The 25,574-nt window shown below is 42.3% G+C and overlaps 1 protein-coding gene across 1 annotated transcript in view; it reads left to right on the top strand.

Annotated features, from left to right (window-relative positions):
- RMDN2 (regulator of microtubule dynamics 2) overlaps positions 1 to 25,574 on the top strand; it is a 1,203,289-nt gene that overhangs the window by 634,378 nt on the left and 543,337 nt on the right. Inside the window, exon 6 of the mRNA XM_082251346.1 lies at positions 24,699 to 24,776. Within this exon, the coding sequence (XP_082107472.1) occupies positions 24,699 to 24,776 (78 nt within the window). The remainder of the gene's footprint in view (positions 1 to 24,698; positions 24,777 to 25,574) is intronic.

Here is a 25,574-nt window from a genome sequence, read left to right as displayed (position 1 = left end):
TCTCTGTATTCTGGGAAACTTCTCTCCAAACTACCGTCCTGAATCTTTAGGGGGCCTACTCATTTACACTATTTATCTCTGTGTTCTCAGATGAACTGATACCCTTCTCACTACATTATGACCTTAGCCAACACATAAAATTAAACATTTGGTCTACCAGCACCTGCATTTTTACTTATGGCAACCAGGTTATCACATATCTGAAAAAAATGCACATTCCACCAATGTCAATACTGTTATTGTTTCCATCAGAAAACCTCTTTTTCAGTATTTGGCATGGCACCATCTTCAGAGGACATATGCAGAGTGGTCATCTCCCACGGCAACTTGGCGTACTAATTCCACATGCTTCCGCAAGAAATTGCTCAGAGTGCTGATGTTCATTATATGTAACCTGGTTTTCGTTAACCTCTTTGTTTGAAAACACCTGATTGTTTTCTACCCTCTATTGGTTCTATTGGTCATGAGGACAATTTCTGCAAGTTTCTCTTTCTCCTTCAGCTTGTCCATCTTTTGAGGAAAATCAGCAACTGTTGCAAGCACGCCTCCTTCTTTAAGTTGGCTAGCAGTGCCTTGGCCCCTTGGAAATGGTCTCTGTCTCACTGTTGTACACAGAAACCTTTTGTCTTATTTGTGATTAATTTTTTTTTCTACACTGTCCCAACACATTTATTTTGTGCTCCTGTCACAGATACTTTGCAATACTAACCTAGGCATCAAGAGGGTAGAAACATCAATATACATGGCAGCTGAACATTACACATTTCTGATCCTAAATTCCTAAACTGTCACCAAAGGCAAAACATTTTTTTTTTCATAGAGTAAGGGAGGATTAACCCCTGTCAGTTTTTTTTTCCATCTGTGTCCCACTGCAGAGATTTCCCATCACTTCCTGTCCTGTAGCCAAAATATGAAGTGGGATGAAATCCCAGGGTGTCACCAAGGTCAACAAAACCAGTGTCCCCATCGGAGGATTTCCTCTCTATTCCTGTTCTAATGTCAACCCCACATTTGGGATTTTCTTTTACTTTCCCTTTCGATAACAGTGGTAAACAGAATAAATAGAGAGGGTGATTTTCCCAAACAGTGGCACAGAGAGCAATAAAAACCTAACGAGTTCTAAACCCTATGCTTAATCACCTTTACCACATTATTATCAATGTGAGCCTGTGGCTGTGCATTTAACCCTTTTAAATTTTCATCAATGTTATTGCATTAAAATTATATAATTTTCAACTTTGACATACTCTGTTTTTTATTCAGTTTAATGCTTTCATACATATTCTTGCTCAGTAGGGCAAAGCCATAGTTGTCCTGGAAAACTCAAGCTCAGGCATACCAATTTCCTCAGAGTTTTCCAGTGACATTTACACTGCATCAGACCTGGTTGCTAATGGAGAGAACACATTTTTCGTGGTCTCACCTATCCCATTTAACTTAGCATTTTGTTTAACGGACACTTGTTTATAGACTGTGGTATTTTCATACTCATTAGTAAGCAACACAATTTTGCATAATTTTTTAACCTTTGCCGACAGGGCTCTGTATAGAGAAAAAGTACATGGTGGGTTTCCTAACTCAGGTCAGTCCAGCTCATCTCAGACAGTCTCACAGTCAGGTCTTTTTACTGACTGTATTATCAGTCCTAGCAGTTAACTCTTTAAAGACAAAAAAATGTGTCTTGAGCTGATATGTACCACCTAAAATAAAGCTGCTATTACCTTTTCACACTCTCATATATGTGTTCAAAATACCAAATTCCAAATATATTGTACAGCGCTAAGATAGGTACAAATACCAATAGTAAATGTTTTAAAAATAAAAAATATAAATGCCCTACCTAATTCAGTGCACTTAATTAAATGTCTCTTAGGAAAATTGTGCCTTGTGTGATTTCTGATTCCTGTTTTGTATTTTTTTCCTTTAATCTGGGTGTGCTCTCATCTGAATTGACCCTACAATCATAACTAGGCAAGTCAACACACCATGCCCTTGATGGCTATACAGTGCCTTGAAATAAATATATATATATTGTGAGGGATTAGCTCGGTAGCAGGTGTGGATAACCCCTTTTGGGGGGTTCGTCACACAGGGAGATAGCCGAGGAGTGATTGAAAACAACAGTTTATGGTTTATTCTTCCAATTTCGTCAAACAAGTGCATGCAGCAAAAACATCAAAAAATCAAAATAAAACACAAAATAAATCCTGGCCGCTGTGGGCGTCTACCTTCTCACACACCGGAACCTACCTAAGAAGTCTTCCCAAACTACTGTTGGGCAGACACTGCTGGTCCTACAGCAGACACTCAAATGTCCATTTGTGTTTCTTTACACAGAAAAAGTTCAACACCTCACCTTTAGAAGTCTCTCATCTGACTGCTCTCCCCAGCTTACACAGCCTCAGGAGACAGCAATCAATAGACTCCCTTTGGACAAATTATAGAGGTCTTAATTGCCTCATTCTGAACAGCTGAAAGTTTTCTCAACTTCCATACACCTTCCTGCCTACCTCTGCAGACGACACCTGATAGTAATTGGTGAATTGCAAATATATCTCCCGTTGGTGACAACACCCATAGATTTACCTGACTTCCTGTCACATACCCCCCCTCTTGTTTCAACCCTAGGGTTGGGACACAGGTTGCCAGGCACACATGTGCTCGGGACAAACCATCTGCATTCCCCATTTAAACACCGGGGCGATGCGTTACCACAAAACTAAATTCCTGAAGGGCCAGGAACCACCTATTTATTCTCCTATTGGTCTCCTTGTTCTGTGCCATCCACTTCAATGGGGCGTGATCCGTCACCAGTTCAAACTGTCTACCCAGGAGGTAGTACCGGAGAGAATCCAAGGCCCATTTCACCGCCAAACACTCTTTCTCAATGGTGGCATAATTCTCCTCATGGGCCTTCAACTTTCGGCTGAGGTACATAACAGGGTGTTCTTCCCCATTGATAATCTGGGACAGTACAGCTCCTAAACCCACATTTGATGCATCTGTCTGGACCACAAAGTCTCGTGAAAAATCAGGCGAGTTTAAAACTGGCTGACTACATAAGGCCTGTTTTAAAGCCTGAAAAGCTGTTTCTGCCTCGGGAGTCCATTTGATCATGACAGACTCCTTCCCTTTGGTCAAATTGGTCAGGGAAGCAGCCTGTGAGGCAAAATGGGGAATAAAACGGTGATAATAATCTGCAATCCCCAAAAATGCATGAACCTGTTTCTTGTTGGTGGGACGTGGCCAATCCTTAATAGCCTCAACTTTATTTATTTGGGGCTTGATTATACCTCTACCAATGGTATACCCCAGATACTTCGCCTCTTCTAGCCCAATGGTACATTTTTTTGGATTGGCTGTAAATCCAGCCTTCCAGATGGAATCCAACACAGCCTGAACTTTTGGTAAGTGTGAGTCCCAATCCTCACTATGAATGACCACGTCATCGAGGTATGCAGCAGCATAGGCTTGATGAGGCCAAAGGGTCTTATCCATGGTGCGTTGGAATGTGGCAGGAGCATTCTGTAACCCAAAAGGCAACCTCCGATATTGGAAAGATCCGTCTGGAGTTACAAATGCTGTTTTTTCCCTGGCCGACCCCGAGAGAGGAATTTGCCAATAACCCTTGGTAAGGTCTAACGTGGTCCTGTACCGGGCAGTGCCTAGGCGATCAATTAGTTCATCTATGCGGGGCATAGGATAGGTGTCAAACTTAGTGATTTTATTCAGGCGGCGAAAATCATTACAAAACCGCAAACTTCCATCTGGTTTGGGCACTAAGACAATGGGACTGGACCAATCACTATTTGACTCTTTTATCACCCCCAACTCAAGCATTTTTTTAATTTCCTGGCGAATGGCCTCTCGCCGGGTTTCTGGAATTCTATAAGGATTTAACTTGACCTTATCCCCTGGTTTGGTGATGATGTCATGTTTAACTCCAGAGACCCAACCTGGCAGGTCTGAAAACTTCTCCCTATTACGGAGCACAAATTCTTTAACCTCCTATTTCTGAATTTTGGACAGAGTCTCTGCTATCCCAACTTCAGGGACAGCCAGGTTAACTGGAGCAGAAACTCGGGTAGTCTCAGCGACCAAGGACTCTCTATCCTTCCATGGTTTTAACAAGTTCACGTGATAGAGCTGCTCAGGTTTTCGTCTTCCCGGTTGGCTAATTTTATAATTCACCATCCCTATTTTCTCCAACACTTCATAGGGCCCCTGCCATTTGGCTAGGAATTTACTTTCGACCGTGGGGACCAACACCAACACCCTATCACCAGGTGCAAAAGAACGGACCTGGGCCCCACGATTGTAAATCCTTTGTTGAGCCAACTGGGCTTGGGCTAAATGTGGCTTCACAATCGGCATCACTTGGGCAATTCTATCTTGCATTTGTGCCACATGCTCAATCACACTTCGATGAGGGGAACTCTCACTCTCCCATGTTTCCCTGGCAATGTCCAGTAGGCCCCGGGGGTGCCTCCCATACAGCAACTCAAACGGAGCGAACCCTGTGGATGATTGGGGAACCTCTCTTATGGCAAACATCAGATAAGGGAGCAGATAATCCCAATTCTTTCCGTCTTTATCCACCACCTTCCTCAACATTTGTTTTAACGTTTTATTAAACCTCTCCACTAACCCATCTGTTTGAGGGTGATATACTGAGGTACGTAACTGGGTCACTTTCAGGAGTTTACAAAGTTCTCTTGTCACCCTAGACATAAATGGGGTGCCCTGGTCAGTTAGGATTTCCTTAGGCAGACCCACCCGGGTGACAACTTGAAATAACTCCTTAGCTATGGTTTTAGCAGAGGTTTTTCGGAGAGGAATCGCTTCTGGGTAACGGGTGGCATAATCCATTATTACCAAGATGTGCTGGTGCCCTCTAGTGGACTTCAGTAAGGGCCCAACCAAATCCATGGCGATCCTCTCAAAAGGGACCTCGATAATGGGCAGGGGTACCAACGGACTGCGGAAATGGGGCATGGGTGCATTAATCTGACACACTGGACAGGAAGAGCAGTACAATTCCACTTCCTTAGTGATCCCATGCCAATAAAACCTCTGGGTGATTCTCTCCCAGGTTTTTTCTGCTCCCAAATGTCCCCCAAGAATGTGCCCATGGGCCAGTTCCAAAACCATCTTGCGGTACGGTTTAGGCACTACCAGTTGTTCAACGGTGTCCTCTATCCTCTGTGACACTCGATATAAGAGGTCCCTTTCAATAATGAAGTAAGGGAGGGCAATCCTCTCGTCAGGGTTAACTAGCTCCCCATCTACCTTCACTACATTCTCCCAGGCTCTTAGCAATGTGGGGTCCCTCAATTGCTCAGTGATAAAATTTTCTCGGTGCACCTTAAGGTCAACCAACCCTAACGGCTGCTGTTCCTCTTCCGAGGTAGCAGGCTCCTCCCTAGGGACTGGTGTTTCCCCGGCTAAAACTGAGCACGGAAACTCAGGATAATCCTCACAGAGGATTCTGGAGTAGATGGTTCAGGCTCAGAAGAACCACCTACTGGGGAATCTGCACAATCCCAGAGTTCCCAGAACTTTGGGAAATCCCTTCCCACAATGGCGTCATGTGGCAGTTTGGGAACTAAACCCACTTGGTGACACAGGATACCGAGGGATGTTTCAAAAGTAACTGTAGTCACCGGATATTCTCGAGTGTCCCCGTGTACACAAACTACAGCCATTTTCCTAGGATGTAAGTTTTTCTTCACCACTAGATCACTTCTCACTAAGGTGACCAGGCTACCTGAATCCAACAATACCACAACATCTTTACCATCTAAACACACTCTATATAAAGGTTTCTCATTCCCCTTTACTGCAGTGTATGTGGTTGCAAAAAAGGACTGTCATCTCTCTGTCAGAAAGTCCCAATGCATGGGTTCATCATCCGCTGGGCAAACCGCTGCTACATGTCCCTCTTCCCGGCAACGGTGACAAATCAACCTTCCGGTCCTCTCCTGTGGGATGGGTCTTCCAGGCCGCTCTCGCCAAACATTAGTAGTAGTCCTGCTAATACCTCTAGTTTCTCTTTGGATCCTCTCTCCACCCCCATCCCCTGACGCAGTCTTACTTATAGGTGGGAAGGGTCTGGTCTTGGGGTGAAAAGTCTGTGCATCTCTGGAAAAAGAGGTCAAATTCTCAGTTGTTAGGTACCTTTCGACCAGGTCTACTAATTTGTCTGCGGTTTCCGGACCACCATGGCTCACCCATTTCTGCAGGGTGTTAGGAAGAGACCTAAGAAATTTGTCCATGACTACTCGCTCCAAAATTTCTGGTCCGGACAGAATTTCTGGCTGCAGCCATTTCTTAGCCAAATGGATGAGGTCATACATCTGCGACCGGGGTGGTTTCTTCAGCTGATAACTCCAACTGTGGACCCGCTGAGCACGGACATCCAAGGTTACCCCAAAACGTGCCAATATTTCTTCTATATTATTTTTAATCAATCATAGTTTTTTGCATCTGCAAGTTCCAAGTCAAAATATGCCTTTTGGGCTTCTCCAGCTAATAGGGGGGCCACTAGTCCAGCCCACTGTTCTTTAGGCCAACTCTCTTTCTCCGCTGTTCTTTCAAACATGGTCAGAAACATCTCAGGGTCCTCATCTGTAGTCATCTTTGGCAATAAGTGGTTTACCCGAAAAGTCGGTATGTTACTGGCCTGACTCCCAGCCTCGGTCTGCTGTCTCTGAAGCTGTTTCACAATGGCCTCCATTTGCTGCTGTTGTCTGTGTTCCAAGCCTACAATGGCCTCTCGGTGAGCTGCCATGCTCTCTTGGTGAGCCTGTTGTTGAGCTGCAATGCTCTCTTGGTGAGCCTGTTGTTGAGCTGCAATGCTCTCTTGGTGAGCCTGTTGTTGAGCTGCAAAGCTCCCCTGAAAATCCGCATTTGCCTGCTGTTGAGCTGAATTTGCCTGCTGTTGGGCTGCTTTCGATATAATCAGTTGTTTCAGTATCTCCTCCATTTTGGGTTTACTTTAACTGCCCGCGGCACTCCACCATATGTGAGGGATTAGCTCGGTAGCAGGTGTGGATAACCCCTTTTGGGGGGTTCGTCACACAGGGAGATAGCTGAGGAGTGATTGAAAACAACATTTTATGGTTTATTCTTCCAATTTCGTCAAACAAGTGCATGCAGCAAAAACATCAAAAATCAAAATAAAACACAAAACAAATCCTGGCCGCTGTGGGCGTCTACCTTCTCACACACCGGAACCTACCTAAGAAGTCTTCCCAACCTACTGTTGGGCAGACACTGCTGGTCCTACAGCAGACACTCAAATGTCCATTTGTGTTTCTTTACACAGAAAAAGTTCAACACCTCACCTTTAGAAGTCTCTCATCTGACTGCTCTCCCCAGCTTACACAGCCTCAGGAGACAGCAATCAATAGACTCCCTTTGGACAAATTTATAGAGGTCTTAATTGCCTCATTCTGAACAGCTGAAAGTTTTCTCAACTTCCGTACACCTTCCTAACTACCTCTGCAGCCGACACCTGATAGTAATTGGTGAATTGTCTAAACCAAGCAGAAATATATCTCCCGTCGGTGACAACACCCATAGATTTACCTGACTTCCTGTCACAATATATATATATATATATATATATATATATATATATATATAATATTCATACCCCTTTAAATTTTTCCCATTTTGTCATGTTACAACCAAAAACGTAAATTTATTTTTTTTGGCATTCCATGTGACCAACACAATGTGGCACTAAATTATGAAGTAGATGGAAAATGATAAATGGTTTTCAAAATGTTTTACAAATATCTAAAAAATTTGGGGTGCATTTGTATTCCGCCCCATTTACTCTGATACCCCTAACTAAAATCCAGCCCCTAAAAAAATTGCCTTCAGAAGTCACCTAAATCGTAAATAGTCATTTGGTGTGCTGATGAGAGGAGATGCAAATTAATGCCCACATCCCTAATACAGTTAATAGTATGTGCGAAGATAACCCTCTAATGGGATTTGTTAGGGCATAAGGATGATCATGAATAAGAAAAATATAACAAAATTGTATTCAAAATTGTAAAAAAGACATAACAAAAAAGCATTGATACATCATAAAAACTATGCGGTAAACAACAACGTGTGGACTAATACATAGATAACCATGAATCAACTGTCGAGAGTCGTATGACAGAAGATAGCCCATCTGTCCTACAACTCGCGGCAGTTGATTCATGGTTATCTATGTATTAGTCCACACATTGTTGTTGTTTACCGCATAGTTTTTATGATGTATTAACACTTTTTTGTTATGTCTTTTTTAGCGCCGGTTCACACTACCGCGACGCTACTTCCCGGGGCGACCTCCGAGATCGCGGTGCGAGCAGCGCGCTGCGACCTCGGAGCGGCCGCTACGGACTTCATAACATTGAAGTCTATGGCGGTCGCCTCCTGGTCGCCCCAAAGAAGCTCCGGAACCTTTTTCTAGGTCGGAGCGACTTGTGTCGCTCCTTTTAGAACGGGTCCGCAGCTTCCCTATGGGAGGCGACCTGCGGCGACCTGTGAGGCGACCAGGTCGCCTCACAGGTCGCCCTAGTGTGAACCGAGGCTTAGAATTTTGAATAAAATTTTGTTACATTTTTCTTATTTATGATCATCCTTATGCCCTAAAAAAATCCCATTAGAGGGTTATCTTCGCACATACTATTAAATCATAAATCAAGTCGACCTGTGTTCATTTAATCTCTGTATACAAGGTAAATACAGCTGTTTTGTCAAGCCCTCTGAGGTTTGTTAGAGAACCTTAGTGAACAAACATCATGAAGCCCAAGGAACACACCAGACAGGTCAGGGATTAAGTTGTGGAGAAGTTTAAAGCAGGGCTAGATTATAAAAAAAATATTCCAAGCTTTCAACATCTCATAGAGCACTGTTCAATCCATCATCCAAAAATAGAAAAGAGTATGGCACAACTTCACACCTACCAAGACATGGCCATCCAAGGAGGGCATTATTCAGAAAAGCAGCCAAGAGGCCCATGGTTACATAGTTACATAGTAGGTGAGGTTGAATAAAGACAATAGTCCATCCAGTTCAACCTATGTAGGTGTGTGTGGCTGTAGTCATCTCACATACCCCTGAATGTTCTGATCCTTGAGATGTACGTCTAAGAGTCTTTTGGAAGCCACCATACTTCCCGCAGAAACCACCTCTTGTGGTAGAGAATTCCACAATCTTGTAGCTCCAACAGTAAAGAACCCCCCACATTGCCTGAGGTTAAAACGCTTCTCCTCTAATCACAATGTATTCCCTCGAGTCCTCATGCACTCTCTATGACTGAATAGCTTTTTTTCTATGTTGAGATCACCATTGAGATATTTATAAATTGCTATCATGTCCCCTCTCAGGCGTCTCTTCTCCAGGGAGAATAAATCAAACGATTGCAGACGCTCTTCATAATTAAGGTCCTCCAATCCCCTAATTAGTTTAGTTGCCCTTCTCTGGATCCTCTCCAGCTCCAACACATCCCTCCTGAGGACTGGCGACCAGAACTGGACAGAATACTCCAGATGTGGTCGGACCAGAGTTTTATAAAGTGGAAGGATTATAGTCTTATCTCTGGAATACATCCCTTTCTTTATGCATGCTAATATTCTGCTGGCTTTTGGCAGCTGCCGCTTGACATTGCATGCTATTGCCTAGTCTTCATTCCCCCAAGGGTCCCCCCCCTAGCGTGTATTGTGTTTTTATGTTTTTAGTCCCCAAGTGCAAAACCTTACACTTCTCCACATTAAACCTCATTTGCCATGTCATAGCCCACTCTGTTATTTTGTCCAGGTCATTTTGTAGGATATCTGCTTCATGCTGTGTAGTTATTGCCCTGCCCAATTTTGTGTCATCCGCAAAAACTGATGTAGAACTACTGATCCCATCCTCGATGCTGTTTATGACTAAATTGAACAAGGTTGGTCCCAGGACTGAGCCTTGGGGGACCCCGCTTACCACCTCAGACCAGTCTGAGTATGCGCTGTTCATTACCACCCTTTGGACACACCCTTTTAGCCAATTCTGTATCCAAGAGCAAACCCTGCGGTCGATGCCTGCAGACCTTATTTTATAAATTTGGTGCTTGTGGGGAACTGTATCAAACACCTTGGCGAAATCCAGGTACACCACATCCACTGGTCTGCCCCTATCTAGCTCACAGCTCACCTCCTCGTAGAATGTTAAGAGATTGGTTTGACAAGAACGCCCATTTGTAAACACATGCTGATTAGAAACATAGAATGTGTCGGCTGATAAGAACCATTTGGCCCATCTAGTCTGCCCAATATATCTGAATCCTATGAATAGTCCCTGGCCTTATCTTATATGAAGGATAGCCTTATGCCTATCCCATGCATGCTTAAACTCCTTCACTGTATTTGCAGCTACCACTTCTGCAGGAAGGTTATTCCATGCATCCACTACTCTCTCAGTAAAGTAATACTTCCTCATATTACTTTTAAACCTTTGCCCCTCTAGTTTAAAACGGTGTTCTCTTGTGGTAGTTTTTCTTCTTTTAAATATGCTCTCCTCCTTTACCGAGTTGATTCCCTTTATGTATTTAAAAGTTTCTATCATATCCCCTCTGTCTCTTCTTTCTTCCAAGCTATACATGTTAAGGTCCCTTAACCTTTCCTGGTAAGTTTTTTCCTGCAATCCATGTACTAGTTTAGTAGCTCTTCTCTGAACTCTCTCTAGAGTATCTATATCCTTCTGGAGATATGGCCTCCAGTACTGTGCACAATACTCCAAGTGAGGTCTCACCAGTGTTCTGTACAGCGGCATAAGCACTTCTCACTTTCTACTGCTTATACCTCTCCCTATACATCCAAGCATTCTGCTGGCATTTCGTGCTGCTCTATTACATTGTCCTCCCACCTTTAAGTCTTCTGAAATAATTACTCCTAAATCCCTTTCCTCAGATACTGAGGTCAGGATTGCTGATGATGATGTTGTCTTTAGAAAACTCTACGATATAGTCCCTTATCATCCCCTCCAGAAGTTTACATACTATCAATGTCAGACTGACAGGCCTATAATTACCCGGGACATGCCTCTGCCCTTTTTTGAATATCGGTATCACGTTAGCTTTCCTCCAATCCCCTGGTACATTTCCTGTCATAATACTATCAGCAAAGATCAGGAACAGTGGTCTAGATATAACCTTACTGAGTTCATTAAGTACTCTCGGATGTACACCATCCGGGCCTGGTGATTTGTTTGTGTTAATTTTATCCAGCCTTTTCCTGGTTTCACCCTCTGTTAGCCATAGCGGCAAGTCCTGTGTAATACTACTGACCATACAGTCATGGTCAGTGTACCCCTCCTTTTCCTGAGTAAAGACTGATGAGAAAAAGGCGTTCAGCACGGTTGCCTTTTCAGTGTCCTCTGTAACCATCCCCCATCTTCGTTAATTATGTGTGCAATATGCTCTGCCCTAGCTTTTTTGCTGTTGATATATTTAAAGAATTTCTTTGGGTTCTTTTTACTATCCTCCGCTATTTGTCTCTCAAAGTTGATTTTAGCCATTTTGATTTCGTATTTACTTTTCTTATTTGCCTCCTTGTATTGCTCGAAAGCCGATACTGTGCCCTCTTGATTTATATTTCTTGAAAGCCATTTTTTTTCCCCTTATAAGTTTTTTAACATTACGGTTTAGCCAGCCAGGTTTGGCCTTGTCTCTTCTAAATTTATTTCCAATTTTTCCTCCGTGGTCCGTGATCCCAGGGTTTTGTCCCAGTTTACCCTTTCCATCAATGAGCATAATTTTGGAAAGTTTGCCCTTCTGAAGTTTACATAGTTACATAGTAGGTGAGGTTGAATAAAGACAACAGTCCATCCAGTTCAACCTGTGTAGGTGTGTGTGGCTGTAATCACCTCACATAGCCCTGAATGTTCTGATCCCCGAGATGTACATCTAATAGTCTTTTGAAGGCCACCATACTACCCGCAGAAACCACCTCTTGTGGTAGAGAATTCCACAATGTTGTAGCCCTAACAGTAAAGAACCCCCCACGTTGTCTGAGGTTAAAACACTTCTCCTCTAATCGCATTGTATGCCCTCGAGTCCTCATGCATTCCCTTCGACTGAACAGCTTTTTTTCTAAGCTGAGATCCCCATTGAGATATTTAAAAATTTCTATTATGTCCCCCCTCAGGCGTCTCTTCTCCAGGGAAAATAAATCAAGCGATTGCAGACGCTCTTCACAATTAAGGTCCTCCAATCCCCTAATTAGTTTAGTTGCTCTTCTCTGGACTCTCTCCAGCTCCAACACATCCCTCCCTAGTTTAGGGTACTTATGTTCCCCACTTGCCTTGTTATATTGTTATTTACGCTAAATGTGATCATCCTGTGATCGCTAGAGCCCAGGTTGTCCTCGACTCCTACCTCCGAGATTAGGTCTGGGTCATTAGTAATCAATAGATCCAGGACTGCATTTTCTCTAGTAGGAGAATCCACCAACTGTGACATGTAGTTGTCCTGTAAGGTTACCATGAATAGACGGGCCTTCTGTGAGAGTGTAGTCCCCTCTTCCCAGTCAATGTCGGGATAATTGAAGTCCCCCAATATGATGACTGCTCCCAGTTTTGACACTTTTCCCAACAGTGATATACATTCCAGCTCTAACTCCTCCCTTTGGTTGGGTGGCCTATAGCAAACCCCCACAATTACTTTTCCCTTTTCTTCTTCCCTCTGGAGCTCTACCCACACGGATTCTAACTCCATACTCATCCCTTCCATAATATCATTCCTCTCTATCACCCTTACATTATCCTTGACATAGAGACATACCCCTCCCCCTCTTTTTCCTACCCTATCCTTCCGGTACACCGAATACCCTTGGATATTGGCAAGCCAGTCATGTGAGGGGTCGAACCAAGTTTCCGTTATTCCCACAAGGTCTATGTCTTCCTCATGTACTAACATTTCCAACTCATCCATTTTATTAGCTAGGCTCCTGTCATTAGCATATACCCCTCTTAGTTTTGTGGAAGTTGATTGTGAATGGTGATTATGTTTATTCCTGTTTGGTCTGATGTTTTCCCGCACAGACCCCCCAATTGACGTTAAGGAACTTCTGTCGCTGCTGACTTTACTACTGCCTTCTGTCCTTTGCTCCCTCCTCACTGACTCTACATCTGAGCCCATCCCCCCCCCCCCGTCTCCTAGTTTAAAAGCCCCTCCAACTTGGTGGCCATCTTTCTCCCCTAAAGAGCTGTACCGTCTCCATTAAGGTGCAGCCCATCCTTACTAAAGAGCCGGTAGCCGACTGAGAAGTCAGTCCAGTTCTCCAGGAACCCAAACCCCTCCTTCCTACACCAATTCCTCAGCCACTTGTTAAGTTCCCTAATCTCCTTCTGCCTCTCATGTGTGGCTCGAGGTACAGGCAGTATTTCAGAGAAAACCACATTGGAGGTCCTATTCCTCAATCTATTACCTATGTCCCTGAAATCGTTCTTTAGGATCCTCCACCTTCCTTTTACTTTGTCATTAGTGCCCACATGCACCATGACCGTTGGGTCATCCCCAGCCCCGCACAATAATCTGTCTACCCGATCCGCGATGTGCCGAACTCGAGTGCCCGGTAAACAACATACTGTTCGGCTACTGTGATCTTTTCGACAGATTGCCCTCTCTGTCCTCCTGATAATTGAGTCCCCAACTACCACAACCTGTCTAACCTTTCCTGAGTCACAGCCCCTCTTCTTTCTGGAGCCGCCGCTCCCCTGGCAGCTGGGGGAGGGCGCCTGCTCCAGCACTGCCACCCCTGAGCTGATATCTCCCTCAATCTGTAACATGGCAAATTTGTTAGGGTGAACCAACTCAGGAATTGCCTCCCTGACACTCTTCCCACTACCCTTCCTAACGGTCACCCAACTGCCTACCTCTGATGCCTGCGTCTCCTCTACTCCTCCCTCCTCTATGCTGGCCCCTGCCAGCGCCTGATGGGTAATGTCCAAGCTCCTTTCCAGGTTGTTGATGCAACGCAGTGTTGCCACTATGTTTTCTAGATCCAGGATCTGGGCTTCCAGAGAAACAAGTCGCACACATCCTGCACAGCAGTATTCGCCCTCGATTGGTTCATCAAGGAACGCATACATGGAGCAGGAACTGCACTGAGTGGCATCCGTCAGTCGCAGGGCACGGTCGGTCGGTCACAAATCGCTATCAGTCGCAGAGCACTGTCAGTCAGTCGCTGATCACTATCAGCCGCAGAGTACGGTCAATCACAGATCGCTATCAGTTGCAGATCGCTAGATCAGTCCCAGATTGCTATTGGTCGCAGAGCACAGTCACACAGCTATCGGTCACAGAGCACAGTCACACAGCTATCAGTCGCAGAGCACAGTCTCACGGCTATCAGTCGCAGAGCACAGTCACGCAGCTATCAGTCGCAGAGCACAGTCACACGGCTATCAGTCGCAGAGCACAGTCACACGGCTATCGGTCGCAGAGCACAGTCACATGGCTATCAGTCACAGAGCACAGTCACACGGCTATCAGTTGCAGAGCACAGTCACACGGCTATCAGTCGCAGAGCACAGTCACACGGCTATTGGTTCACCGAGCCCAGTTGCACAGCTCTCTCCCCTGCTTTGCTTGCAGCTGCTGCTGCTGCCTCACACAATGGGGATGGTCTCCTCCTCCTCTCCTCCACTGGGGACGGTCTCCTCCTCCCGGGAACGCTCTCCTCAGTATCGTGCGGTGTCCATCCGCCGCCGCTACCCCCGCTCTCTGCCCTCTCTGTTCTGGTCCCTGGGGTCCTCTGCACCCGCGCCCGGCTTCCGGTATCCTACTCACGTCCCTGCTGCTGTCGCTCCCTCCTTCTGGCCGTCCTCCGCCGCTGCTCAGTCACAAGTTACCGGTCCCCCGCTCTTGTCTCCCGCAGCTCCTCTTCCTCCTCGCACACAACACAGCACAGCACCCGGCTCAGCACAGCACAAGGCTCCCTCGCCGCACCCCGCTCGTCCGTACACACACATACACAGCTCAGCTTCCGGCTTCTCTCTCAGCACAGCTTCCGGTTCCGCACAGATTGGTCAGTATACTGGGAGAGAACTCTGGAAAGAAGAAGCTGCAAAGATCCACAGATCAGGTGAGAGAATCTGTCAACAGGACAGCTATTAGTCATGCACGCCAGAAATCTGGCCTTTATGGAAGAGAGGCAAGAAGAAAGCCATTGTTGAAAGCAAGCCAAAAGAAGTCCCGTTTGTAGCTTGCGAAAAGCCATGTGGGGGACACAGCAAACATGTGGAAGAAGGTGTTCTGGTCAGATAAGACACAAAATTAAACTTTGTGGCCTAAAAGCAAAACATTTTGTGTGATGGAAAACTAACACTGCATATCGCCCTGAACACACCATCCCTACCGTGAAACGTGGTGGTGGTAGCATCATATTGTGGGGATGGTTTTCTTTAGCAGGGACAGAGAAACTGGTCAGAGTTGATGGGAAGTTGGATAAGCCAAATACAATCTTAGAAGAAAAGTTTGAGTCTGCAAAAGACTTGAGACTGGGGCAGAGGTTCACCTTCCAGCAGGACAATGACCCTAAACATACAGCCAGAGCTACAATGGAATGGCTTAAGTCAAAGCATATTCATGTGTTAGAATGGCCTAGTCAAAGTCCAGACCTAAATCCAATTTGGAATCTGTGGCAAGACTTATAAATTGCTGTTCACAGGCACCCTCCATCCAATCTGACAGGGCTTAAACTATTTTGAAAAGAAGAATGAGCACAAATTTCACTTTCTAGATGTGCAAAGCTGGTACAGACATACACAAAAAGACTTGCAGCTGTAATTGCAGCGAAAGGCAGTTCTACAAAGTATTTATACAAATGCACACCACACTTTTCAGATATTTATTTGTAAAATAAAATTTGAAAACCATTTATCATTTTCCTTTCAATTCACAATTCTGTGCCACTTTGTGTTGGTCTATCACAGAAAATACATTTACATTTTTGGTTGTAACATGATAAAATGTGGAAAATTTCAAGTAGTATGAATACTTTTTCAAGGCACTGTATGCCAAGCAAGGAACCAGTCAACTTACTCCTGATACTGTAGGCAAAAGTGCACACACCTCTTTCTAGGATTGGTGAGCCATGCCTCCAGTGAAGTTTGGGCTCCCAGAGACACAGTACCTACCTGTTGATAAGGGAGACTGCTATTACTCAGCTGAAGCTCGTTGGCTCTCTGTCACGCTGGGTGTTCCTTCTGCTTTAAATTTCCTGTAGCTCTTGTGACCTAGGCCCATTAAATGACAGGTTACCAGAAATTTCACCAATAAAGGGGTCTGCAATAATTCTTAACAGCATTCCAGGTCATGTTTCCCATTCAGCAATCTGCTCAAAGGGAGACAAAGTCCTCAACATCCTCTTTAGCTTCAACCTGATTTCACGTGCTACAGTCAACAGCAGTCTTAGTTTCCTTCTGGTCAGCCACTCCCTTTATTATAGCTCCAAGAGCAGGCTTTCAGTTGTGGCAGCTGGAGTCATAACTGCCAACAAGCCTTTGAGCTTTACTTTGGTCACCAGCAGATGCCCAAAACTGACACAGTTGGTTTGGGAAACTATGGGCTTCCACAGATGTTGATATGCCCTCTAGCCATGACACTCTTGAAGTCATTTTTTCAAAGAAGTCCTTTTTCATCCTTTCACTCCATGCCTGCAGTGCTAAGTTACTGATCTGCATTTCTATTCAGCTTCACTGTTTGATTTACCTGCATTCAGCTACTCATTCATCCTGCCTGGACACAACAGTTGATCCATTCAGGCTTGTTTGGAATGACTTTATTTAGTAGCACGCTATAGCGACTTATCCACTGGTATTGGGTCCTTGCGTGTATTCTGGTTAGATGGACTTTTGTTTTTAGGTAATTTATTATCAGGTTTATTTAGTTTGTTTCAGTGTTGCTTGGAAGTACTTTAATTTGTATGTCTTGTTGGTAAGTAGCCTACCCTTGGGGTGTGGCTGTAGTGGGTCATTTGGGACCAAGCAGTGTGAGTAGTCCCCACCATCCTTTACTACTGTGCTCATGCCTGGAGGTGTATTGTTTGTACTGCCAGAACCATATTTGTCCTGGATTTCCTCCTCAGCTCGAGTCTAGGATCCTGGGAAGAAGAGAGGAGGAGAAGAGTCCGCAGCTTTTGGGTGGGGCAGCTGCTTTTAGTGCAGTGGGGGGGTTTTGGGGTCTGCTGTTTTGGGGGTGTGTGTGTGTGTGTGTGTGGGGGGGGGGGGGTTGGGGGTATCCTGTGGCTTATGATACTTTTACAATTTGTTTTTTGATACAATAAAGGATTTTTAGGGGGTAGCTTTTCTGGGTATTCGACTGGTTTCTTTTTTCTTTGTGGCACATAATTATTGGTTACACCCACCCCAAGTTTTTACAGGTAGCACCACCTCACATGTGAATTTATAGGTGGGCTCCCAGGACCACCATCTGTTTTGGTTTATCTGACACAGAATTGGCCACAAGAAGCCAGGCCTTCTGTTTTGGCCTACAACAGGGGTTTTCAAATCTTGACAATCTGTACACTCTGTGTTAAACAAAGCATTGTAAGGCGATAATAGCGAGGGCTGCATTGTGACTAACCTCTGTCTTTTTTGTCTTCAAAATAGCTAATGCACATGATAACTGAGCATTGAATGTGTACCTTTGAGGAGACCCTTGTGATACTTTTGACTGCCAGGAAAATTTGAATACTGACTATAGTTGTGCTATTTATAGGTAGTACAATACAACTGATCAACAGAACTCTAAATTAAAAGCAGAGAACTTCCACTTAAAACAAATTTACCATTTTCTTAAATCTCTGAAAAAGGAAAACTCGGACATGACAGTTAGGCCCTGTTCACACTGGGGCGACGCTACTTCCCGGGGCGACCTCCGAGGTCGCGGCGCGCTGCTCGCACCGCGACCTCGGAGCGGCCGTCACGGACTTCATAACATTGAAGTCTATGCAGGTCGCTCCGGGTCACCCCAAAGAAGCTCCGGACCCTTTTTCTAAGTCGGAGCGACTTGTGTCGCTCCTATTAGAACGGGTCCATAGCTTCTCAATGCAAGGCGACCTGTCAGGCGACCAGGTCGCCCCAGTGTGAACGGGGACTTAAAACAATGTTATTTGAAAATAGATGCATGCAGGATGCTGCTCAGTGTGGAGGTGTCTCCATGCCATATCAATTACAGGTAAACTGCCACTAGATTATCTTACCAGATGACGTGGGAGGGTGATCTCTCTATTACACCTGAGGTGAAAGATTGGCAAAATGGAGTGCAAGAATACACAAAGACATTCTCAATGTTGCCTTAATAGAGGCAGGGTACAAAGTCCAGGCCAGATGGTACTTAGTTCCAGTCCACTTGGACAAAATATTTCCAGGCACCTCAGCCTACTGTTTCAGTGGTTGTGGACAGAGAGGTACACCGGTACATGTGTGGTGGACGTGCCCTAAGGTTTGCTATTTCTGGATGAGGATCCACTCCTTCATTTTTACAGTCACACAGGTCAATATAAATATTGAAGGAGTCCCGCGCTATGGAAGTATAGGGAATGAAGGGGCTGCAACCTCCCTAAAATATAGCCAAGGCTATATCTAGTATCAGTATATAAGGGGTAGGGAATTGGCGCTGCCCGATGGGAATATATAGTGGTATTACTTATCTAATCGATGGGACGTATTGTACACAGATTCATAAATATATATAAAAGCATAAAAGTTGTCAAATATAAATATTATAAAACCATCAATATCAATCAATATATCAAAACCACCAATAAATATCATAAAACCACCAATATCAATTCATATATCAAAAGTAAAATTCACCAATATTTATCACAATATAAAATATAAATATATAAAGTGCTGTGTGGTATAAGGTGCGATACGTGTGTGATATTGTGCAAAGAGATGAAAGATACCTATATCAATATTAATAAATACATATTGAGTACATATGTTAAGTGACAACAATAATTGATATCCAATATATATATATATATATATATATATATATATTAGTACTTGTCTCCTATATATTGGAAGGAAAGAAAAATCGGATGTGCAGTGTTTCACAAAATGTGAACACTGATAAGTGAACAGGTGATTGGTGTATACCGAAAATCCAGAAAGAAAGTGGGCTAGGAACTAAGGGACAAAGTAAAAATAAAAATGATAAATAATAATTAATATAAAGTGCACATAAACAGGACTATTTATAAAACTAGCAGTAAAAAAAGAAAGTTCATGTATTAAGGTGCTCAATCTTCTAGTGGCAGTGTTCGAATTTCTTCGTGCACTAGGGAAAGTGCTCAAAATATTGGGTGTAATAGATTTGCACTCACCAGAGTGCCCAACCCCACACAGGGGTGTTAGGCAAGGTATTTTATAGCTGTATACCGCAGCATAGGGGTAGATTCCCTAGGGGTCCTCAGCTTCCGTGTAGCTCAGTATAAGAGGGAGAGGGAGGGGACCGTGCTGTTCTCCGGTATCAGCTATCCTTGGGTTATACTCCGGTTTGGCAATGTGTAAAAATAAACAAGGGGGACAAATAGTGTAATCCCGTTTTTCAAAGTTTATTGTAAGAAAAATAGGGAAAGGTACTCACAATTTCAATATAGTCATAGCATATATGATGTTTCCCTTTCGGAAACTTCGGGGAGAAAACAAGCAGAGAACCAGCGTCCTCTTGGGTAATACTCTGGAACGCAGTGCGTTCCACGGCCGGTCTGGATCGGGAAGTGACGTAACTACGCCGTACGCGTTTCGTCAGAGACGTCTTCAGCAGCGTCACTCCACTTCCCAATCACAACCATATATACGCTGCGGTTGCTCGGCAACTAACCACGGTGGACCGCAAGTGAAGGAATCCCTGTCAGTTAACTGTTAGAATGCCAGGCGTCTCATCTATCTCTATAGTAATGTAACAGTGGTTTGGTGTGTAAAGCAAATTGGAGATAGAGAAATTGTTATAACGTATACTGTGTGATCCATTGCAGCGTATATAGGGTGAATGTGCATAATTTATTAGATATAGGGTACATATATAAGATTAAAGGGCTAGACATTACATTAAAAGTATTAAAAATGTGAATATATAATTAAAAAATTAAACAATTTATTCTTGACTATAAAGATGAAAATATATAAATGTTTAAAAAATACGTAAATTTGAACATCTCTATGGATAATAAAAATAGAGGTGAAGATTAGAATAGATATAATTTATTAACGATGGAGACCTGTATCTTAGGTAATATATTTAGCATATGTAAAGGAGGCTTTTAATATTAGAGGGCTCAGTGAATATGTCATTTATTATGGTCATGAAAATAAATAAAATATATAAAAAAAATCTTTTTAAAAATTTTTAAATAGAAGTTATGTACATAAGCGGATATTTTAAAGGGCAGTGTATATATCTAATTTATATCTACCATATTAGAAGGTGTTATATAGTAAACTATACCAATAAATATATCGTTTTTAATTGTGGACCTGTATGAAGATGTATGGAGATTGTACAGAGATTATACTTTATGGAAAACTCTGTTATATTAATCTAGGATATTAATGTATTTGTATTTTATGAGGGGTTTGTTAGTGCAGCTTCCAGTATGTAAAAAATATAGGTATATATAGGGGTATATATAGGAAGATTAATTTATGTATATAAAAAACTGTATAAGAATGCAAGATAAAAATGTTTAGAAGTTTGAGATAAAACAGTTAAAGTCTATGTCGATATTTATTCCTTTTGGTTGCAATGTCTCAAACCTAAAAATCCAGGATGTCTCATTTCGAGAAATATCGATCGTTTTATTTCCACCTCTCCAATGGGGTTTTATTGTGTTTATCCCATAGAATGTTATCCCACTGGGATCTCTGTTATGAACTTCAGCAAAGTGCCTTTGCTTTGCAAATGTTGCGAATGTTGTTGATATGTTCTCGGATCCTTACGTATAGAGGTCTGGTGGTCCTGCCCACATATTGGAGTCGACAGGGACACTCTATAACATATGTAACATGCGTGGTGTTACAAGTAATCAGATTTTTAATTTGGATTTTTAATGTGGAATATTTATTTGTTCCATCTGGATTTGAAAGTGGTGATCTTCCTTGGTAGGTTAGTATTTGTTCTGCATGGTAGACAGCGTTTACATGTAACGAATCCTTTGGTATTTGGGAACATTTTAACCTTTTTGGGGGGGTCAACAACATTGTATACGAGGGGGTTTCTTAATGTGGGTGCTCTCCTGTAAATAAATTTAGGCTTATTCGGAAGGATTTTGGATAAGACTTTATCTGATTTGAGTATCGGCCAGTATTTTTTGATAATCTGCTCCGTTTTCTTATATTGTCTATTGAAACCTGTAATGAATGCCACGTCATTGTCTTTTTTCTTCTCTTTTCTTATTGTATAATAGATCTTCTCTCTTTGTTCTTTTTACTATATCTTTTGTCTTCTGTAATTTCTCCTTTTTGTAACCTTTTTCTTCAAATCTATCCATAAGAGTAGAGGCTTGTGTTTCAAAGTCCTTCAGACTATCGCAATTCCTTCTGAGTCTAGTAAATTGGCTCTTCGGAATGTTTATCCTAGATTAATATAACATAGAGTTTTCCATAAAGTATAAACTCTGTACAATCTCCATACATCTTCGTTCAGGTCCACAATTAAAAATGATATATTTATTGGTATAGTTTACTATGTAACACCTTCTAATATGGTAGATATAAATTAGATATATACACTGCCCTTTAAAATATCCGCTTACGTACATAACTTCTATTTAAAAAAATTTGACGAAAACATGACCATAATATATGACATATTCACTGAGCCCTCTAATATTAAAAGCCACCTTTACATATGCTAAAATATATTACCCAAGATACAGGTCTCCATCGTTAATAAATTATATCTATTTTAATCTTCACCTCTATTTTTATTATCCATACAGATGTTCAAATTTACGTATTTTTTAAACATTTATATATTTTTATGTTTATAGTCAAGAATAAATTGTTTAATTTTTTAATTGTATATTCAAATTTTTAATACTTTTAATGTAATGTCTAGCCCTTTAATTTTATATATGTACCCTATATCTAATAAATTATGCACATTCACCCTATATACGCTGCAATAGATCACACAGTATACGTTATAACAATTTCTCTATCTCCAATTTGCTTTACACGCCAAACCGCTGTTACATTACTATAGAGATAGATGAGACACCCGGCATTCTAACAGTTAACTGACACGGATACCTTCACTTGCGGTCCACCGTGGTTAGTTGCCGAGCAACCACAGCGTATATATGGTTGTGATTGGGAAGTGGAGTGACGCTGCTGAAGACGTCTCTGCCGAAACGCGTACGGCGTAGTTACGTCACTTCCCGGTCCAGACCGGCCGTGGAACGCACTGCGTTACAGAGTATTACCCATGAAGATGCCGGTTCTCTGCTTGTTTTCTCCCCCGAGAGGGAAACATCATATATGCTATGACTTTATATTGAAATTGTGAGTACCTTTCCCTATTTTTCTTACAATAAACTTTGAAAAAAGGGATTACACTATTTGTCTCCCCTTGTTTATTTTTACACATTGCCAAACCGGAGTATAACCCAAGGATAGCTGAGACCGGAGAACAGCACGGTCCCCTCCCTCTCCCTCTTATACTGAGCTACACGGAAGCTGAGGACCCCTAGGAAATCTGCCCCTATGCTGCGGTATACAGCTATAAAATACCTTGCCTAACACCCCTGTGTGGGGTTGGGCACTCTGGTGAGTGCAAATCTATTACACCCACTATTTTGAGCACTTTCCCTAGTGCACGAAGAAATTCGAACACTGCCACTAGAAGATTGAGCACCTTAATACATGGACTTTCTTTTTTACTGCTAGTTTTATAAATAGTCCTGTTTATGTGCACTTTATATTAATTATTATTTATAATTTTAATTTTTATTTTTACTTTGTCACTTAGTTCCTACCCCACTTTCTTTCTGGATTTTTGGTATACACCAATCACCTGTTCACTTATCAGTGTTCACATTTTGTGAAACACTGCACATCCGATTCCCCTTTTTTCTTTCCTTTCCAATATATAGGAGACAAGTACTATATATATATATATATATATATATATATATATATATATATTGGATATCAATTATCACTGTTGTCACTTAACATATGCACTCAATATGTATTTATTAATATTGATATAGGTATCTTTCACCTCTTTGCATAATATCACACACGTATCGCACCTTATACCACACAGCACTTTATATATTTATATTGTGATAAATATTGGTGAATTTTACTTTTCATATATGAATTGATATTGGTGGTTTTATGATATTTATTGGTGGTTTTGATATATTGATGGTTTTATAATATTTATATTTGATAACTTTTATGCTTTTATACATATTTATGAATCTGTGTACAATACGTCCCACCGATTAGATAAGTAATACCACTATATATTCCCATCGGGCAGGGCCATTTCCCTACCCCTTATATACGAACACAGGTCAATATCACTAAGGATGCGAATATGGCACTGCTAAATAAGCCTGTCAAAAATATTCAGACGTACTCAAACAATAATTTACTTCATGTTTTTGGCAGCCTAAATTGCCATAGCAACAGCATGGAAAAGCTCTGTCATAGATATTGCAATAGCAAAACGAAAACTCACATGGAATATGTTGTATGAAAAAACTGTGAGTGTCCTACGGGACAAACAAACTATTTTCGACAAAATATGGTCCTCCTGGCTTGCCTACTTACAGGTTCCAGAAGAACGAACCTAAACACACAAGCGTGTTGACGTGCAAGACACTCGGACAGACGCACCCACTTACTTTCTTCTTTTCTTTTTTCTTTCTTATTCCTTTTATTACATCTCTGATACTCACCAGTCTGATATCATATTTTTTATGTCTCCCCCTTTCCTTATTTCGAGGTATAAATGTTACATTTGGGGATCTGTTACCCCATAAATGGGTTCATTATAATACTTGGAAATGTTTAGTGCTTGCTGAGAGCCGTGCTCGCTGGTATTAGACCTCCCATTTGGGGTGGTCTTTGACCAGTGGGTGCGATTCGAAACAGTTTTGATCTCAGGGTCTGGGGCTTTAATGCTCCATATAAAGACTTAAGCAATGATTATATAGATACTCTACTACTAGTGACAAGATTATTCTTGTTGCTCCATATCCATGTTTTCCACAAAACATGTTCCCATATGGTTTATTATATTATATTCGATAACTAATGGTACATCCTTGACTTCTGAGAAGATATATAATCTGCTTTCTAAGTTTCTCTGTTGATCTGTTCCCCCCACCAATGTATCATTACTTTGTCTAAATAGGGCATTCGAGGATTGTTCGATGCTGTATACTTTACAGCACGTTTGTTACTTTTATACTGTCAAAATAGTATTAAAAACGATTGAAACAGAAATTAAAAGTAATGATGGCAAATAGAGATGTGAATGGCTTAAAGGTTTTGGTAAAGCACTGGGAAAAAATGTGTCAACTCTACATAAATGAATAATGTAACTAAAAAGCTGAGAGGTATACATTCAGGATTCATTGTTGATGTTCAGTGGATCTGAATTCCTTCTGTTTATCTTTTAGGAACATTTGGACAAAGCAATTCAACTACATCCACAGGATCCTCTGCAGTACTACCTTCTAGGCAGATGGTGCTATACTGTAAGTTGTCCCCAGTTCTGTGCAAAAAATGTTATACATTTGTCAGTGCATTTGAGTACAGAGTGACTTTTTTACAAAAACCAGAGAAAAAGTGGAACAGTTACCCTTTTCAAGCAAACAAGTTTTAAAGCCCATCTCCGGGCAAAATGTTTGGGGGTGGTGAAGGGGGAACTCAGAGGTCAGCTTTCATATTAATATTATTATAAAGTCTCGTTTAAAAAAATAAATAAACATATTATACTTACCTACTCTGTGCAGTTGGTTTTGCACAGAGCAGCCTAAATCCTTCTCTTCTCAGGTCCCTCTTTGGCTCTCCTGGCCCCTCCCCCCCCTTGTGTGCCCCACAGCAAGCAGGTTGCTATGGGACAACCCCGAGCCAAGTCACAGCTCTGTGTATCCATTCAGACACAAAGCTGCTGCTCGGCCCCGCCCCTCTCTCTCCTCATTGGCTAACTGACTTTGATTGAAAGCAGCGGGAGTCATTGGTGCTGCTGTTGTCTTAGCCAATGAGGAGGGGAGCCCCGGATAGCTGAGACAGTTGTGGACATCGCTGCATCGAGAAGGGGCTAAAGTAAGCTTGAGGGGCGCTGATGAATACAGAAGGTTTTTTATTTTACTGCATAGAATGCATGAAGAAAAAAACTCTTGACTTTGCAACCCCTTTAACTATAGGAAATTATGTACTGTGTATGGGCTTTTTGCTATGATAAGTTTCATTGCTGCTTTCGGTTTTTTTTTCTATGTAAGAATTGTTTTTTTAGTTAATTTCTGTAAGCAAGCGGCATTATAGGCAAATAT

This window comes from Pelophylax lessonae (assembly GCF_965119305.1).
Source record: "Pelophylax lessonae genome assembly, chromosome: 3".
Lineage (NCBI taxonomy): Eukaryota > Metazoa > Chordata > Amphibia > Anura > Ranidae > Pelophylax > Pelophylax lessonae.
Note: the sequence above shows the minus strand (reverse complement) of the source record. Positions and strands in the feature narration are given on the sequence as shown.